Source organism: Chionomys nivalis, chromosome 3, assembly GCF_950005125.1.
Source record: "Chionomys nivalis chromosome 3, mChiNiv1.1, whole genome shotgun sequence".
Lineage (NCBI taxonomy): Eukaryota > Metazoa > Chordata > Mammalia > Rodentia > Cricetidae > Chionomys > Chionomys nivalis.
This window is the reverse complement of record NC_080088.1, coordinates 120,280,909-120,299,899: the sequence shown is the minus strand read 5'-3', so window position 1 is coordinate 120,299,899 and position 18,991 is coordinate 120,280,909. Positions and strand designations below refer to the sequence as shown.

General features: G+C 41.7%; 1 protein-coding gene across 1 annotated transcript in view; it reads left to right on the top strand.

Annotated features, from left to right (window-relative positions):
- Positions 1-18,991, top strand: part of Sppl3 (signal peptide peptidase like 3) — a 105,736-nt gene that overhangs the window by 64,841 nt on the left and 21,904 nt on the right. The window contains exon 3 of the mRNA XM_057763882.1: positions 10,018-10,106. Coding sequence (XP_057619865.1) covers positions 10,018-10,106 — 89 coding nt within the window. The remainder of the gene's footprint in view (positions 1-10,017; positions 10,107-18,991) is intronic.

Sequence of the window (18,991 nt, the reverse complement as noted above, 5' to 3'; positions counted from 1 at the left end):
TGCTAGGACTGCCTAACAAAGTGCCGCAGACTTCCTGGTTAGACAGCGAAGAGCTTTACTTTAGTTCTAGAAGCTGAAAGTCCAGTATATAAGATGCCACCAAGGAGGCCTTCATCCTGACACCTCTCCTTGCATCATGGATTTGATCTTCACAGATAGATGGTGCCTTCATATGTTCTTCTCTCCTGACTACACAGATATCTGGAAGGACCATCTGTCTCTCCCTTTCTCTTCGCCACATCTGCTCATTTCCTGTGATACCATTTTAAGCCAGGTGTGGTAGCACACACCTTTAGTCCTAGCACTTGGAGAACACAGGCAAGTGTATTTCTGTGAGTTCAAGTTCAGCTTACTAGTCCAGTCCTAAGACTGCACAGTGAGACTCTGTCTAAGGGGAGTAGAAAAAGGAAACAATCTTACCTGTAATATTTAAAACTGTCTGCATTCAGTCAGTCACATGTTCAGGTCCTATAGTTAAAACTGCAGATAATAATCTTGTGAGTATACTGTTCAGTCCAATTTAACTTAATAGTGATCATATTACTGTTCAGACTACAATACTCTGAATGATTTTGAAGCGGGGTACTTGAATCTTGCTACGAAAATATAATGAATAATTGCATAGGAATTTGTAGTCCCCTGCTTATAGGGTTACTCTGGAAATTGAAGGAAATCGTGCCCTGGTCAGTGTAGCACACTTCTTTAATCCCAGCAGGAAGACTAAATAGGCGAATCTCTGTATCTCTGTGAGTTTCAGGATATCCAGGACTGTTACACAGAGAAACCTTGTCTCAGAAAGAGAGAGAGAGACAGAGAGAGACAGAGATATCTTGGACTGGAGAGTTCCAGTTCAGTGGTAGAACGTTTGCATGGCACATCTGAAGACTTAGGTTCCATTCCCAGCACTGAAGAAGGAACCATCTTGGCACAGTGCCTGGCCAGTGTGAGTCAGTTAAGGCTAGCTATTATAAACTGAGTGTGCTGGCACACTCCTGTTATCCTTCATAAGTTCAAGGACATGTTTGGTTACATAGTAACTTCAACCCAGTCTCACACTGTCCTTCCCTTGCCCACCCCCAAAAAAACCCAGCTGTCATTATTGTGGCCCCAGAATATTTCCAGCTACTTCATCAGAATACCATCCTCTTCTCTAATATGCATCTATGGTGGGTCAGATGGTCAAGAGACAGGATTTCTTTGCTGTGTAGCCCAGACTGGCCTCAAACTTGCTGTTCTCCTCTATCTTCCTCTTGAATGATGACTGTATGCATCAATAACTGATATTTGCCTCCTATAACTTGACCTACTACTACTTCCTGTTCAGTTATAGTTTATATAAAGTGGAAATAAAAATAATTGGTTTGGTTATTTTTTGTTTTTTAAGACAGATCTCACTGTGTAACACTGGCTGATTCAGACTTTTAATCCAAACTTGCTCTCCTCTTGCCTCAGCCTCCTAACTACTGGCATTTTGGGCTTGTACCACCATGTCCAGTTCCTTCTGTTGGTCATTTTTCTTACTTTCTTATTGTATGTATTTGTGTGTGAGTGGTGTGTTTGTGGCAGTGTGCCCCAACATGCATGTGGAGGGACCACTCTGTGGAGCTGATCCTCTCCCTCCATGTTTATGTGGATCAAACTCAGATCATCAGGCTTGCACAGCAAGCTCTTGACCTGCTAAACTGTCTCATAGCCCATGGTAATCATTAAAACATTGATTTCAGTAAGCAAATAGCCAGGGTGCAATTTGAGTGGCGTGTACAGTAATAACATTTTGGTGTGTTGGCATCATATTACGTTATTGCACAGCAGTAATAAGATTGTGGTGGTGGGACAGGGCTGGGGGAATGAGAGTGATCACCTTTGAAGACAGAACAGACTGTCCAAGGTCTAGCCAGACACTTTGATGTCCGTAGTTAATAAGTTACCAAGTAAGTGAGGATAAAAGCCCATAATTCAAAATAGTCCCAGCGTTCTAAGGCAGAAGTCTTCTGCAAAGGCAGTATTTAAACAGTTGGAATCTGCTGTCAGCTGTGTGAGTATACCAAGCTATTGCTGGGTTCCAGTCACAGAGGCCTGCCCAAGCCAGGCCAGCAATCCTAACACTTCCCAGCTTGAGCAAGTGTGTACAGCCCTCCACTTCACTTACACAGATCTCTGTGTATGCAGCAGTGACCCTTAATGATCAGACAAGGCTTGATTTTGAGCAGGATTGAGGCAACTGAGAAACTCAAAGTCAATTACATAAGACCTGGTAGAAGTGGTCATCTCCATAACTCCTTCACGTGCTGCAACAGGACCTGCCAGAAAGACAGTGAGAGATGCATTTGGTTACTTGGTTGATTTGTTCGGGAGTTTTACTGTAAGGTACTCTTTTAAAATTACACGTACAGACGTGTATTTGTTGGGGAACGTGTTTGTGTGAGTACAGGTACCCAGCAGAGTCCAGGAAGCATTCAGTTCCTTGGAGTTGTTACAGGTTACTAACCACCCACATTGGGCACTAGAAACCAAATTCAGGTTCTCTCGGAACAGAGTACACATTTGTAACTGCTGATCCATCTCCCTGGTACTTGCTTCTTTTTTTGGGGGGGGGGGGAGTAAGGCCTCTAGGTAGTCCAGGCTATTCTCTAATTTGTAAAATCTCCTGCCTCAGCCTCCTGTATGCTGAGATTATAAACCTGTGCTGCCATGCCCATCTTCAAGGTAGAGAGTTTTTTTTAAAGGAGCAGGGTGTGGCAGTTTGTTTCTTTGTAAGAGTTTCACTATATATTTATGTTTATGGGTGTGTTCGTATGAGTACATGTGCTTGAGGAGGCCAGAAGCAGGTGTTGATTGGCTCCCTGGAGCTGGAGTTACAGTGGCCATGAGCTGCTAAAGTCCAGGAGAGTGATCACAAGTCCTCTACGAGAGCAGTGCACGCTCTTCATGGCTGAACTCTCTCCAGCTCCTATTTTTTCTGATGCTGCTTTTATTTTTATTACATGCAAATAAATGGGTTTGTACCCTTTCCTATGTATATTCTCACTCTACTTTCTCCTCTGTCACCAGTGACCTTCCACTCCAGTCCTCTCTTTCCCACAATACACCCTTTCTGCCTTCTTGGTATATATTCTTGTTGACTTCCTTTGCTGTGCCTTTAGACACAGTTCATCAGAATCAGCTGGAATAGGAAAGACAAATGTCATATTGTTCCCTCATATGTGGAATCTAGATTTATATACATGTATGTTGTTGGACTTTCTTATCAGACTTTGTTTGGACTGCCAGCTCCCCAATAATGACACAGAGATCTCTTATTATGAAAGCTTGGCCTTTAGCTTAGGCTTGTTCTCAACTAGCTCTTAGAACTTAAGTATAACTATTTGTATTATTCTATGTTCTGTCACATGACCAGTTACCTATCCTCCATAATGTATGTCCAACTTCTTCAATGTCTTGCTAGTGTCTCCTGCTGTGCAGATTCTAACCCTGAGTTCCTCTCTCTGCCCAGAAGTCCCACCTATTCTTTACTGCCTACCAGCCATTCAGCTCTTTATTAAACCAGTCAGGTGCCTTAGGCAGGTAAGGCAAGACAAACACATCTTCACAATGTAAACAAATATCCCACAACACATCTACATAATACATATATAAGAAATGAAGTAGAGGCCGGTCAGTGGTGGCACACGCCTTTAATCCCAGCACTCGGGAGGCAGAGGCAGGCAGATCTCTGTGAGTTCGAGACCAGCCTGGTCTACAGAGCTAGTTCCAGGACAGGCTCCAAAACCACAGAGAAACCCTGTCTCGAAAAACAAAAGAGAGAGAGAGAGAGAGAGAGAGAGAGAGAGAGAGAGAGAGAGAGAGAGAGAGAAATGAAGTAGAAAGGATAGCTGTAAGAGAAGAGGAGGGAGGTCTAAAGGTAGAGTTCTTAGTAGCTTTCAGCTAATAATAAATTGAAAGAGCTAAATAGTCCCTACACCTGGCTAGCACTGACCTCAGCACCCAGGTTCATTCTCCCATCTTCATAGAGAGGCTGTGTAATGACTGTGCCTCCAGTAAGACCAGAAAGGCAGCTGGCAGCTTTCCAGTCCAGAGTGTCAGGATGTGCTGATGTGCCAGAGTAGTGGAAGCTTGGCCCCAGGGCAGAGATGTAAATAAAGATTCTTGTAAAGTTACCCAGCTGTCACGAGAGTCAGAGAAGCAGTGTGGACATAACAAATGTACTTACTGTTATTATAGTCATAAGTGGATTTGAAAACTCAGATTACTGCACATCTTCCCAAAGCATGCCCACAGGGAAGAGGCAGTCTGTGTGTTCCCCTGGCTGCAGACATGTTTCCATGCACTGCATCACCAGTCTAGACGTCCCAGCCTTTCAGGTGATTAGCGCTGTCATGAGACCTAATGAATGTTAGGTACAGAGAGGTGGAACCGTTCATTGAAAATTACCATAGGTGTTGTGGCAAAAGAAATTCATTTTAAAATGTCATGTACAGGATTTTTTTTGTTTTTTTTATGTTTTATTGTTGTTTTATAGACCTAATTAGAAGCAAGAAGTAACAGTTTGTCCAACATCCAGTCACTATAACAGTTCCCCTAGAGGGGGCTGGAAGGGGGCTGGAGAGATGGCTCAGTGGTTAAGAGCATTGCCTGCTCTTCCAAAGGTCCTGAGTTCAATTCCCAGCAACCACATGGTGGCTCACAACCATCTGTAATGAGGTCTGGTGCCCTCTTCTGGCCTGTAGGCATACACACAGACAGAACATTGTATACATAATAAATAAATAAATATTAAAAAAATTCCCCTAGAACCGATGGGGTTGGATAGTTAAATTAGTCTTTCATTTAGATCTTTTGGTAGATCTAAAAATAAATATAAGATCCCAAATATATATAAGCAGATAAATGTTAGAATTAGAAAACTGAATAGTCTAGATTTGTTTATTATTATTATTATTGTTATTATTGGTCTCTGTGTGTGTGTTTGCATACAAAATACAAAAAGTGACGTTTTCAAGATAGGGTTCTGCAGACAGCAAAGGAAAGCAATTCTGACTCACAATGAGTGATCCCTGTTTCCTGGCTCAAGCTTCTATACCATGCAGCAAAAGCATTCCCTGAGTCAAAGAGAGATCTGAGAGAGTATGGATCCATGCATGTGAGGAAACTATGTGACAGTATCTGAAGAAAATGTCTGTTCCCAGTAGCCAGCTTGGAACAATTTATCATTCACATGGCATCTGATTATTGTCTGATCAAATGGTCATCTGATTAGGTCTGTAAAACATGTAGAGTACTCAGTGATAGAAGTAATCTCCAAGACCAAGTGCTGCTTTACATCACTCCATAAGCACCAGAACAACAACTGAGCAAGTGAGAAATTAGACAAAAATATATAGCGATATGAAAATACCAAGTAGCCAGCATGCGTGTAAAAGTCTTGAAGCAGCAGAGACAGCAGGTGGAACTCAGTGGTAGACCATTTGCCTCACACTCACAAAGCCCTGGGTTTATCTCAAGTACCACATAAATGAAGAACAAAAGTGGTCAGATGAGGTTAAATACACAGTATCAGCAAAAAGGCAAAGAAAGAAGGCATTACCTGGCTGAGATTGATCATATCAACACACAGATGTTAGAGTAATCAAAGAAGTAAGACAGATGTGATTATATTCTTCATATACAGAAAATGTTTGATTAAAGACCCAGATCAACTGAAGTTTTTTTTAGATTATGTGTATAAGTACTTGCTTACACTGTATGTTTGTGCACCATGTGCATGGTTGGTGCCCAAAGAAGTAAGAAGAAGGGATTGGATCCCCTTGGAACTGTAGTTATAGACAGTTGTGAGCTGCTTTTGTGGCTACTGGGAACCAAACCCAGATCCTCTAAGAGCAGAAAATGCTCTTAACCACTTAGCCATCTCTCCAACCCCCAAATCAAAGTTGCAGAATGAAGTTAAATAATACACTGGATTGGATGGCACTATCAGCTCTTAGACATTGCAGAGAAGATAGTGGACCTAAAAATGAAGAAATAGAGACTGCCCAAAAGGAAGCAGGAAAGAGCATCACTGAAAAGCAGAGACCTGTCATACCACTCCCTCAGGAAGTTGTCACAAAAGGATCACATACTGAGACCCCTGCCTCACCCATCCCCAGCTACATAAAGGTGAGAGAGGTCATTGCCATATATTTTTAGAGTTGTTGAACACCAGAATTCACAGATCCAAGAGCCTCAGTAAACTCCAAACACAAGAAGCTGGACTTACAGTGCCTCAAGGTACAGCACAACCTGCATGTAATAGCTCAGAACCAGTTAGAAAAGGAAATCCAGAAAGTGGCAAGAGGCGGGGTCATCTACAGAGAAGGAAAGACGAAGATGACAACTCAGTTCATCATTAGAAAAGAAAAACACAATGTCAAGACATTAGAGACAAGCTCATCACTAAGATTCTATGGCAAAAAAAATATCTTTCAGGAATGAAGAAAAAATATTTTTAGATAACAGAACCTGAAAGAATTTGTCTCCAATTTCCTTTTAAGAAATTTTAAAGGGGCTGGAGAGATGGCTCAGAGGTCCTGAGTTCAATTTCCAGCAACCACATCATGGCTCACAGCCATCTGTAATGAATTTTGTGCCCTCTTCTGGCCTGCAGGAATACATGGAGGCAGAATACTGTATACATTATAAAGAAATGAATCAAAAAAAAACAAAAAAAAAAAAACACCTTTTAAAGGAAATCCTTCAAACCAAATCAAAGTAGCAGCACTTGAGCTGAGTGTGGTTAAGAGGCAAAGCAGACCCATATCTGCAAGTTTGAGGCCAGCCTGGTCTTCATGGTAAGTTCCAGGCCACCTAGGGCTACATAGTAAGACTTTCTTTAGAAAAATTTAAAAAAAATAGCTGTTTGTGTCTGTAGAGGTGGCTCAGTGGATAAGAGCACTGACTGCTCTTCCAGAGGACCTGGGTTCAGTTAGAATCATCTGTAACTCCAGTCGTAGGGGATCTGATGCCTCTTTCTGCCATGGACTTCCACAAATGAGGTCCAAGACAGCCAGGGACACAGAGAAACCCTGTCTCAAAAACCTGTAAGGGAAAAAAAAAAAGAAAGAAAGAAAGAAAAGAAAAACCTGGATTGGGATATTGCTCAACCCCTAAAGTGGCTTCTGCACAAACATGAGGACCTGAGTTCAAATCCCCAGAGCCCACATAAAAACTGGGTGCAGCACAACTAAGAGACAGAGACAGTTGGATTTCCAGAAGTCTAGTCAGCCAGTCCAGCCTAATCCGAGATAGAAGTGGAGAATAATAAAGGAAGACATTTAATATTGACCTCTAGCCTCCACACATGTGCACCCTTACACATACGCAGAAAAAAGTTAAAAGGGCAAGCCAGGCAGTGGTTGCACGTGCCTTTAGTCCCAGCACTCAGGCAGTAGGGGAAGGTATGGATCTCTCTCCTGAGTTTGAGGCCAGTCTGGTCTACAGACCAAATCCTAGGACAGCCAAAGCTACACAGAGAAACCCTGACTGGGGAGGGGGAGGGGCAAATAATAAATAAAAACTTTAAAAGACTCAGAAAAGATGCATGATGCTTATACTCATCAATGGGGAGATAGAGTTCTCTGTCTGTGGAAATGCACAGACAGAGAACATAGCCCTGAGTGTTAACTTTTATAAGAGAATATTGTTGCAGAATGTTTAACTATATAAAGTTATGATGCATTTGTTTAATTATGTAAAGATATATTGCGCTTGTTCATGTCATGGACTATTTAACCATGTAAAGATATGTTACATTTGTTTAATTATGTAAAGATGTCTTGCTGTTTTACCTTGCCTGCCTAAGGCACCTGATTGGTCTAATAAAAAACTGAATGTCCAATAGCAAGGGAGGAGATACAGGTGGGAGTTCTATGCAGGGAGAGTAAGGAGGAGGAGGAATTTAGACCGAAAAGGAGACAACAGGGAGACACCAGGGGTCAGACAGACACACAGACACAAAAGAAAGGTAAGAAGCACTGAGGCAAAATGTAGATGATTAGAAATAGGTTAAATTAGGTTAAAAGAGCTTGGTGGGACAAGCCTAAGCTAAGACCAAGTATTCATAATTAATAATATTCCCCTGTGTCTTTATTTTATATTTCTTTTCGGGTGTGCACGCACACATACAACTTGCTGTGACCAGTTCTCTCATCCTACCACATGGGATGCAGGTAGCTGGACTTGCAGCAGAGTCATCTCATTGGGCCTCCTAAATGCCTATTCATATATGATAAAAGATCTTCAAATTAAAACTGGTAGACAGAGAAGAAAACAAAGCCCACAAATATAACTAAAGATAAATGTCCCTCATTCAATAATTGAACAAGACAAGTAGGAATAAAATGAACAATAGTATAGTGAATTTAATGTTCTTGTATGTCTGTGTCATGTGTGCATGCCATGTACAGTTCAGAGGTAGATAGCTGGTGTCTTCTTCCTCAGTCTGTCTCTCATGGAACTTTGAGCTCATCAGTTGGGCTAGACTGGCTGATGAGTAAGCTTCATGGATTGGCTGGTTCTTTCTCCCAGCACTTGATTACATATGTGTGCCACCATATGATATGGTTTCTAGGGATCCAAACTCAGGACTGCACTCCTGACAGCCCCACTTGATTAGTACTCTCTGTCGGGTTACTCTAGCTGGAGTTTGTGAAGTGCCCCCAAACAAAAACACATTCCTACCATACAGGAAGATGTTTGCTAATATTGGACATATCAAAACACATGAAACAAGTTGGAATAATACAAACATGATCTGTACTCCTTATTAACTCATGCTACCATACAAAATACCATATAACCTAGGTGGCTTAGACAACAGAAATTTACTTTCTCAGGGTTCTGGAGGCTGGAACTCCAAAATGAGATGCATGATTAGACTGTTGGCCAGATTGTCAGATTCAATTAACGTCAGCATCTCAGTGCGTAAGGTTCCCAGCCTTGTCCTTCCCAACACTTGACTGTTAATCTAGCTTTTGATTCTTGCCATTCTCTACAAGTTCTTACCAGTTACATGATTGCAGGTATTTTCTACCATCTTGGTGTAAGTGGCCTTTGTTTATCTTTATTTATTTTATTTATTCATTTAATGGTTTTTTTGAGGCACTGCCGTAACTGTCCAGGAACTAGCTCTTATAGACCAGGCTGGCCTCGAACTTAGAGGTCCACCTGCCTCTGCCTCCTGAGTGCTAGGATTAAAGGCAGGCACCACTACCGCCCAGCTGTTTATTATATTTATTTTTAAGAATGTTGTTAGAAGCACAGATGTTTTCACCTTAGAGAGTTTTCAGTGTACCCTCTCTAAAAACTGTTGCTTGGGTATAAAAGTCCCAAAATGTGCTTGCTCTTACCCAGCATTTCTCTGTCCAGATTTTTATCACAAGAAAATAAAGCCAGGCAACAGTGGCACCCACCTTTAATCCCATCACTCCAGAGTCAGAGGCAGTCAGATCCCTGTGAGTTTGAGGCTAGCCTGGTCTACAAGAGCTAGTTCCAGGACAGCCAGAGCTGTTATGCAGAGAAACCCTGTCTTGAAAAAGCAAAAGAAAGGAAATAAAGGATGAGTGTTAAGAGAGACTGAAAGATCCAGCTACACAGGAGTGCATTTTGTAGCCAGGAGAATTCTTGAACTGACACTGGTAGACTGTATCCATAGTTCAGAAGAGATCATCATTTCCCTAGTAACTTAACATTTTAGAACACTGTCTAATGATTGGCCTTGTTAAGTTCTTTCTTAAGGGGCTGGAGAGATGGCTCAAAGGTTAAGAGCATTGCCTGCTCTTCCAAAAGTCCTGAATTTAATTCCCAGCAACCACATGGTGGCTCACAACCATCTGTAATGGGGTCTGGTGCCCTCTTCTGGCCTGCAGTCATACACACAGACAGAATATTGTATGCACAATAAATAATAAATAAATAAATAAATATTTTTTAGAGGTTCTTTCTTAAACAAAACTGAAATTTACCTGTTCAATTTTTTTTTTGCAGGTCTCTTAATATGGACTTTGAAAACCAAGATAAGGAGAAAGACAGTAGTAGCTCTTCCGGGCCTTTCAATGGCAACAGCACCAATAACAGTAAGACTCTCCTGTCAGTCATCCCCATCCCCACCCCCATGTGTTCACCTCAGCGGGCCTCCCTCTACTTCTAGTTAATCATATGATGGGCTTTGGTTTGATAGACCAATAAGTAGTCTAATATAAATAGTCCAGTCTGTAGTCTATCATCTGCTACACTGTTATATTCTAAATCTGTACCCACTGACTGCTTGAGCCTAATGCTCGCCACTGAGGTCCTTCCTTCAAAATAAGTGGGGTGGGTGTCCACCTGCTTGTGACTTTGATGGCTCTTTTGTGAGGTTGGTTACTTTGTATTGATGACAGTTTCATTCAGTGACTCCAAGAGAGAGAGACAGAGAGACAGAGAGAGAGAGACAGAGAGGGAGGAAGGAGAGGGGAGAGAACACATCCAAGTACTTGAAAAACTAAGCATTAGGAATGTCTTCTGATTTCAAAGATCTTAAAAGAATATACATTTTTCAAAAAATAGAGGTGAGTGTGTAAACAAATTGTTTATCTATACAGTGGAATATTATTTCATATTTAATAATGAAGTACTGAGGGGCAAGGAGATGGTCTCTTCAGTAAAGTGCTTACCCTGCAAGCATGGGACCCAGCACCCATGTAATAACCTAGGCTAGTGGCATGTACGTGTAACCCCGGTTAAGGGGAGGCAGGGGTAAGAGCATCTCCAGGGGTTTGCTGGCCAGGGAGCCTGGTCTACTCTGTTAGCTCTAATTAGGCTGGGACTCTGCCTCGAAAAATCAGTTGGAAAACAGAAGACACCAGAATTAACTTCTGACTTGCACATATGTGTCTATGCACTTCATATAAAAACATGTTTGTGTACTATATATATATACACCATGTTCATAAAATGAAATTCTAGTACATGCTTCAATACAGATGAAGCTCGTACTATGCTAAGTAAAGGAAGCCAGGCACAGTTACTTCCTGTGTATGAAATCCCCCAAACAACACATATGTCTGGACAAGAAGTGGATTAGGTAGTTGCCTGGGACTGGAGAGAAGTAGGAAGATTAACTGCAAATGGAGGCAAAAACTAGAGTGTAGTGATTTCAGAGAAATTGATTAAAATTTTGTATCTAAAATGGGTTAGTTTTTATGGTGTGTGAATTGTACCTCAGTAGAGTTAGAGTAAATGCAGTGCTTGTTATGGAAAGAGATGAGAAATAAGAGCCGGTTGATCTGGCAGTAGATTCCCAGCACCACCACAAAGAAGGCTTGCCCATAGTAGTAGTATTTATACCGAGTATTTTCCATTTACACATGGTTTGTTACGTGGTTTAAAGAAGAAAAGCACCAGAGCTGTTCCCTCCTGCATGTGAGGGCGTGACCCGCACTGGAGCTGTTCCCTTCTAGCTGTTTAGGTATGAGGGTGTACCCGCACCAAGCACCAAAAAGACAGGAATAAGCTCTAGAAACCAAGTCGTTCACCTCCCAGAAAGAGAGCAAAGAAAGTTGGCCACAATGGCGGGTCACTAGGTCTTTTCTCTGGAGAATGATAGGGCTGACACTGGCAGCGACATCAGCCTTCCAGGAGAGGGGAGTGTGATTTCAGACAGGAGGAGAAAATGAGCATGACACATAGGGCAGGTTATTACCTAGCCTGCCAACGAGGGCTGTGTCTTAGAATATTGACAGAATATGCCATGGGTTGGAGAGAGACCACTTAATGCTGTTTATTTTTATTTATTCCTTAATATTTAATACCAAATTGCACTTCTCCAGTTTTTTTTACATCAAAGTGTGAAGTGAACATGACAAAGACAATAAAATAAAATCATTTAAATAGAATGCATCTCAGCCAGGTAATGGTGGTGCACACCTTTTATCCCAGCACTCCAGAGACAGAGGCAGTAAGATCTCTCTATGTTTGAAGCCAGCCTGATCTACAGAGCGATTTCCAAGACAGCTGGGGCTACACAGAGAAACCCTGTTTTGATTTAAAAAAAAAAAAAACAGAACGAATTAGGCCTGGAGAGATGGCTTAGAGTTTAAGAGCAATGGCTGCTCTTCCAGAGGACCTGAGCTCAATTCCCAGCAACCACATGGTAACTCACAACCATCTGTAATGGGATCTGATGCCCTCTTCTGGCATTAAGACATGCATGTAGACAGATCACCCATGTACAAAATAAATCAACATAAAATACATAAAACGAAAATAATTCTAAAAAATATTAAAAAAAAAAACCAATAAATCTTGAGCAACCTGAGGTGGCCTTAAATCTCAGCCATTGAGAAGCAGGAACAAGTAGATTTCTGTGAGCTTTAGGTTAGTCATGTCTACAGAGTGAGTTTCATAGAGAGGCTCTGCCTTTAAAAAAAAAAAAGTCTTATATACGGTGATAAAATCTTTAGGTGAAATAAAGTCAGTACCAATAATTTCCTAGAAAGCACACTAAAACCACACAGTGTGAAATATGAATTTCAGATTGATGTGTCACGTAACTGTTCTGTTAGTACCTCAAGCCAAATCACTTACACCCTGTAACTTTCTTTTTTCTTTTTGTTTTGGCTTTTTTGTTTTTGTTTTTCGAGACAGGGTTTCTCTGTGTAGCCCTAGCTGTCCTGGAACTCACTCTGTAGACCACACTGGTCTAGAACCCAAAATCTGCCTGCCTCTGCCTCCTGAGTGCTGGATTTAAAGGAGTCCACTACCTTTTGAAGGAGCTGCAGGCTGCATTCCTGCCACTTGGCTCCCAGCCGCCTGGCTAGCTTATGCCCCAAAATAACAATGCACAAATTGTATTCTTTTAAACACTGCTTGGCCCATTATAGCTAGCCTCTTCTTGGCTAACTCTCATATCTTGCTAACCCATTTTTAATAATCTGTGTAGCACCAGTCTTACCGGGAAAGATTCAGCATGTCTGACCTGGTGGCTTGCTTCATTGCGTCTGCCCTGGAGAACAGAGGCATGGCGTCTGGCTCACTTCCCTTCTTCCCAGCATTCTGTTCTGTCTACTCCACCTACCTATGTTCTAACCTATCAGGCCAAGCAGTTTCTTTATTAATTAACCAATGAACTCAACAGATTGATATATGACACTCCCACATCAACTACCTAGCTTTTATTTCTTATGTTCTGTATTGTGTAGCATATATACAAATGGTGTAATTAAAACAAGATTCTAATCTCTGATACACTGCATCACAGAATGTAAGGGAAATCTGCAGTGTGCCCAAGTAAAATCTCTGATACACTGCATCACAGAATCTAGGGGAATCTGCAGTGTGCCCAAGTAAAATCTCATTCAACAGACAGTGGAAGGAAGCACCTGCTAATACTAGTTTTTATTTCTTATTATTTATCAGGGTCAAAAGAGAGTCATGCACCTCCACAGTAACACACTGAGACCCAAATACCAAGAAGATTATGATAAAATGCAGTTCTCTTTGATTTAATGTGGGAAAGTATCAAGAAAGTAAAAGCCATTGTAGATAAAACCAGCACTCAGCTGTAGATTGTTCTATCAGCCTAGGTTGAAAGGACAGTATGGAAAACAGCTCATATTTCAAAAATCATAGAAGCAATGTCCAGAAAGCTGAATGGGAGCACAGGCTACTGTGTAGACGCTAAAGAAACTGGTTCCAGGAAAGACTCCAAAGCTACAGTGAAACACTGCCTCGGAAAATAAAAAAATAAAATAAAATAAAATGAAGAAGAAAGAAAAGAAACTGGGGTCCTCAGTGACCTGCAGTACACAAGAGCTGAGGGGAGGCTCTCAAAAGAGGAAGGTGCTGAGTTAGTACCAAGATGCTGTCAAGAGGATTTTAGACTGATTAAAGGAGAAAGTGACCAGATGGAGATTTGAAAAAGATCACAGTTGTCCACTTCCAGGATACCCAGGAGTCAAGGAAGTTGTGGCAAACGAGCAAAACATGAAAGTATGGTGTAGATCATGGGCCACAATCCTGAGTGGAAGTGCAGGTCATGGGCCACCGTCCTTAGTGGAAGCCAGAATAAATGGTTCTAGGTTACTTGCTTTGACTGTCAGGAATGTCTAGATTGCCCCTGACTATTGAAGGAACTGGAAGTGCTAAAAGTTAGCAAGGGTTAGATCTGCCACGTGACCCACCCCAAAACATCAAACTGTAAAATAACGGTAACTGTTCTTCCTGTGGGGTCCTTGTAGAGTGATATTTCATTTGTATTTTAATAAGTAAAGCTTGCATGAAGCTCAGAGAGTAAAACAACCCCACTGGTGAGCCTTACAAACCAGGCAGTGGTGACACACATCTTTAATCCCAATAACCACAGTAGTTTGTAATAGAAACCTGGCAGTAGTGGTGCACACCCTTAATCCCATCCCTAGAGGGGAATATAAGATGGGTGACAGCTCTCAGACAGTCTCATTCTGAGGATTCCTGGAGGCAGGATTGCCGTTTTGGCACGAGGTAGAGGTAAAAGCCAGTGGCTGGCTTTTTTGCTTTTCTGAAAATCATGCTGGACCCCAATATCTGTCTCTGGGTTTTTATTAATCATGCTGTAGGTTCCTAGGATACCTGACCAATGACCCAGGAGTTATCACTTCAGGTTATGAAAATGCTCTGCCTGTTAGCTAAGGATAGGAGAGCCCTCCTTGAGAATATAGCACTTAGTTCATTAGAAACCAGGAAAGCAAACTGTAAACCTCTGAAATAGCACTGCACAGCCACCAGAACAGCTCAAGATGAAACCCTCGCCACACCTAGAATCTTCTTATATTTCTTGGGAGAGTGTATGTAGTAGGAGCTGTGGGCCTCTTCCCACAGCCCGGCTCATGGCTGCCTAGCTAGCTTATGCCCCGAAATAAAAACACACAAATTGTATTCTTTTAAACACTGCTTGGCCCATTTCTATTCATGTGTGTAGCGCCCCAAGGTGTGCTTACCGGGAAGATTCTAGCCTACGTCCATCCTGGGTCGGAGCTTTATTGCGTCTGCCGGGGAGAGGGGAGCATGGCGTCTGCTCCAGAGAGCAGAGCTGTCGAGTCTGAGCTCACTTCCTCTTCCTCCCAGCATTCTGTTCTGTTTACTCCACCCACCTATGTTTTAACCTATGAGGGCCAAGCAGTTTCTTTATTACTTAACCAATGAAATCAACAGATTGATATATGACACTCCCACATCAAGTGTACAGTGATAGTCACTATGGAAACTGCTTGACATTATCTACAGAGGGTAAAAATCGACACCCCCCCCCAACCCAGTAGCCACAGGCATGTATAGGTGAAAGATTGTAGATGGCAATGTGCAAATATTAGGGTCAAAGGGTGAAGCAGGAACTCTGAGGAAGGGCCTGCACCTGTGGTCTGAGACAAACTAACCAGATAAAAGAAATTAAATAGTTCTGGGAAGAACACCAAAGCAGACCTCGCCCTGTCATCGGGGTTTCTGTCCTGCCTGGTTCCCCAGCTGTTTAGTCCCAAGAAAATCACATAGAGATCTACATTAGTTATAAACTGATTGGCCCATTAGCTCAGGCTTCTTATTAACTCTTAAAACGTATATTACCCCATTATTCTTGTCTGTGTTAGCCACATGACTTGGTACCTTTTTCAGCGAGGCAATCACATCTTGCTTGCTCTTTGGCTGGATCAGAACTGCAGAGGAATTCTCCTGTTCTCATTGACCTGCCTCTACTTCCTGTCTGGTTGTCTCGCCTATACTTCCTGCCTGACTACTGGCCAATCGGCATTTATTTAAAATATAATTGACAGAATACAGGCCATTGTCCCACACCACCACCCCTCCGAGGAGCATGCTGCCTGTTGCCCCTTTCCCCTGGTAAACTTGAGAGATCGCCTATGTCTGGTGTAGCTGTTTGTAATAGACTACAGTGTGGCTAAGGATAGCTCTTAGAAAGCATCTGCATTTTGGAGGAAGGAACACCAATGGTAGATAAGAGGAAGAGAAACAGCAGGCCAGACTTGGAGGTCCAGGTCCTAGAGGCAACCTTCCTATGATCAGCTCACTGCTCTCACTCTGAATGATGTCCTTTTGCTTTTCCTTTATGTCTGTCAAACTTTTGGTGGCTCTTAATACCCAGCCATAAATTGTCCTTGCAAAGTACAAGGGCTGGCACTGCTGCCATGATTGAGATCAGAGGAAACATCACCTGTAACATGAAGATAACTGTAACCTGTTCTTGGGAAACTAAGGAAGAAGAATTGCAACTTTAAGGTCAGCCTGGTCTATAGAGCAGCCTGGGCTACAAAGTGATATAGTCTGTCTCCAGTTTTTTCTACACCCTGGAAACTCAGGCAGGACACATGCTTCCCTAGGTGCCTCTGTTCGGCATTGCTGTCTTGCTATGCTGAACAATCAGGGACCTCCCCAGAAACATAAGTTTTGGGGGCTGCAGGAATATTAATCTGGGTATTCCATTGCTGCAATAGGTCTCGACCCCACAAATTCACTGCAATATTAGCCACATATGGCCTCAGCCTTCCTCTCTGTCCTTTTGGCCCTATGCATTTGACCCATCTCGTGCTTTATTTTACTTAAGATAGGGTTCCAATTTCTAGAGGAACTGAACATCTACCTCTTGAAGAGGGCAATTCAGATGCCACGATTTTGGGGTAATGATACTTACATTCGCACCTGTGTCTAGTAAGCCTTCAATAAAATGTCATTTATACACACTCTTAGCTTTGGTCTTTGATCATTTATAGAAGTCTGCCTGAATATGCATTTCCTATGTTCTACTGGAGTGTTCAATTCATCCTCCACATCTATTCCATCATCCAGACCAGAATGTTTTTTTTATAGTAGGCACTGGATTTTTTAATTTTTTCTGGTGAGACACATTTTTCACAGTAACTGGGAATGATTGGACCACATTTCAGGCCCCCCAAGGAGTTTTCCGATGGTATAGGGTTGCCTTGTCTGTCCTTTGTTGACCTACATTCATTGGTCCAATGTCAGCCTTTGCCACACCTCCTACATATACCTGAAGGCTGAGTCCTCCTATTCTTGCCATTCCCAGAGGAGACATTATTCCTAGGAATTCCTTGTCTACAATCCCTTCTCAGATGTCCTATTCTACCACAATTAAAACATTTGGTATTTTGATGTCTCCTCATACCATTGGAAATTGCTTCTATCCAAGCTTCAGTACTATAGTCAAGTGTCTCAATATTCATTATATGGAAGATCCATTCATTCATTGGTGCTGATCTGACCTTTAAAGGCCCAAGGATCTTTTTGCATTCTAAGTTGACATTCTCAAAAGCCAAAGATTCAATTAGTACACATCTAGCTTCTGGGTCTGTTGCCCCTATCTATACAGCCTTAGTTAGACTTTGTAAAAAGTCACTAAAGGGTTCTCTCTGACCCTGTTTAACCCTAATATATCATTCAATTTTCTTTCTTGGTTCCTGAATCCTGTCCCAAGCATTTAAAGCTTCTGTGCTACATAGGGACAAGGTGTGTTCATTGTAAAGAGCCTGATCCTAAGGATCAAAGTAAAGACCCTTGCCTAGAATTTGATCTTGGGAAATCTTAAGTCCTTTTGCTTTTCCCTGTTTCTCTAAAATTTTTGCTTCTTCTCTCCAATAATGCTTCCAAAGCAACTGAGGTCCATTTTTTAGGACTGCTGAGACTAACTGAATCCAGTCTTGTGGAGTTGCTTTGTTGCTTTGTTGCTTGAAGCCCACGTTTTGACCATTTTCTTAATGAAGGACGAATGTATTCCATAAGATACAATTGCTTGTTTAATTTCCTTTAGATCAGTCATACATATGGACTCCCATGTATATTCTTTAACTACCGTAGGGTATTTGGTGCCAGATGCTCTTTTTGATATCATTGGAAAAGCAGGTATAACTCTGGGTAAGCTATCCCAGAATATCAGTACATACTGATAAGGCTACATTTTGTCTTTGTACCTTTTGTCCCTGGTTGTCAAATTCGATAAAGTCCTCAAACTTTTCAAATTGCCACTGCCTTTTGTAAAGTCTGGATCTCCTGTTCAGTGTTCTGTTCTAATGCCCTCACTGAGGATTCCAAATTGTGAAGTCTGTCCAGTTAAAGATAATGTCTTATCCTTGGACATAATTTTTATAATACACATATTACCTTCCTGGAGAGACATTCTATCAGTCAATCTATCATAACCATTTGACAGAGTCTGATTAATACATTTAGCAGTATGAATTCTCTCAGACAATGTCTTAGCACCCTCTGTCATTGAGTTTTGTCAAATTGGTTAGTATCAGTCTGTAAAGACTGTATCATTTTTCAAAGTGCGTCATTCTTGGCCCTATTATCAAACCCTGTTTTTAAGGAGAAAATACGAAGGACAAAGCTAATCCCTAGAATCAAATAGAGGAATGTAGGAAGGAAATCATATAAACCTTGCATAACATCATACATGGTATAAGTAAAAAAGCCATTGAACTGGATTGCTGAATTGTCTGTAATCTTGCCCTTTTAAGTTATAAATTTATATTTTAAATTATAACTCTTACCTGTGGTTGAGTTTCAGCTGAGTAGGGGCAATAACCGTTATCTGAGCCTCAGCAGGGAGCTGCCATTTTCCCGTGGGCTTGAAGCATTCAGATCCTTGGCATGGGCAGCTCATATCAACAATACACATCTATCCGGGACTTACTCCACTCCCTGCACTGGACATCTTGAAGTTTTGAACTATGAAAATTGGTGGATATACACTTGGAATCCTTTTGTTAGTACACAATACACATCTTTAAATCTCCCCATTTTGACTGTAAAACCTATAAAAACTAGAAATTTATTCTAATCCCTCCTGTTGCCTAGTCTATGATAGTTGTTGATAAATAGTTAATCAAAAGATACCTAGTCAGCAGTGTAACAACTATCAGTTCACACTGGTGTTCTCACTGTCTGTTCCATAACTAGGTGTGTATTTTGCCTA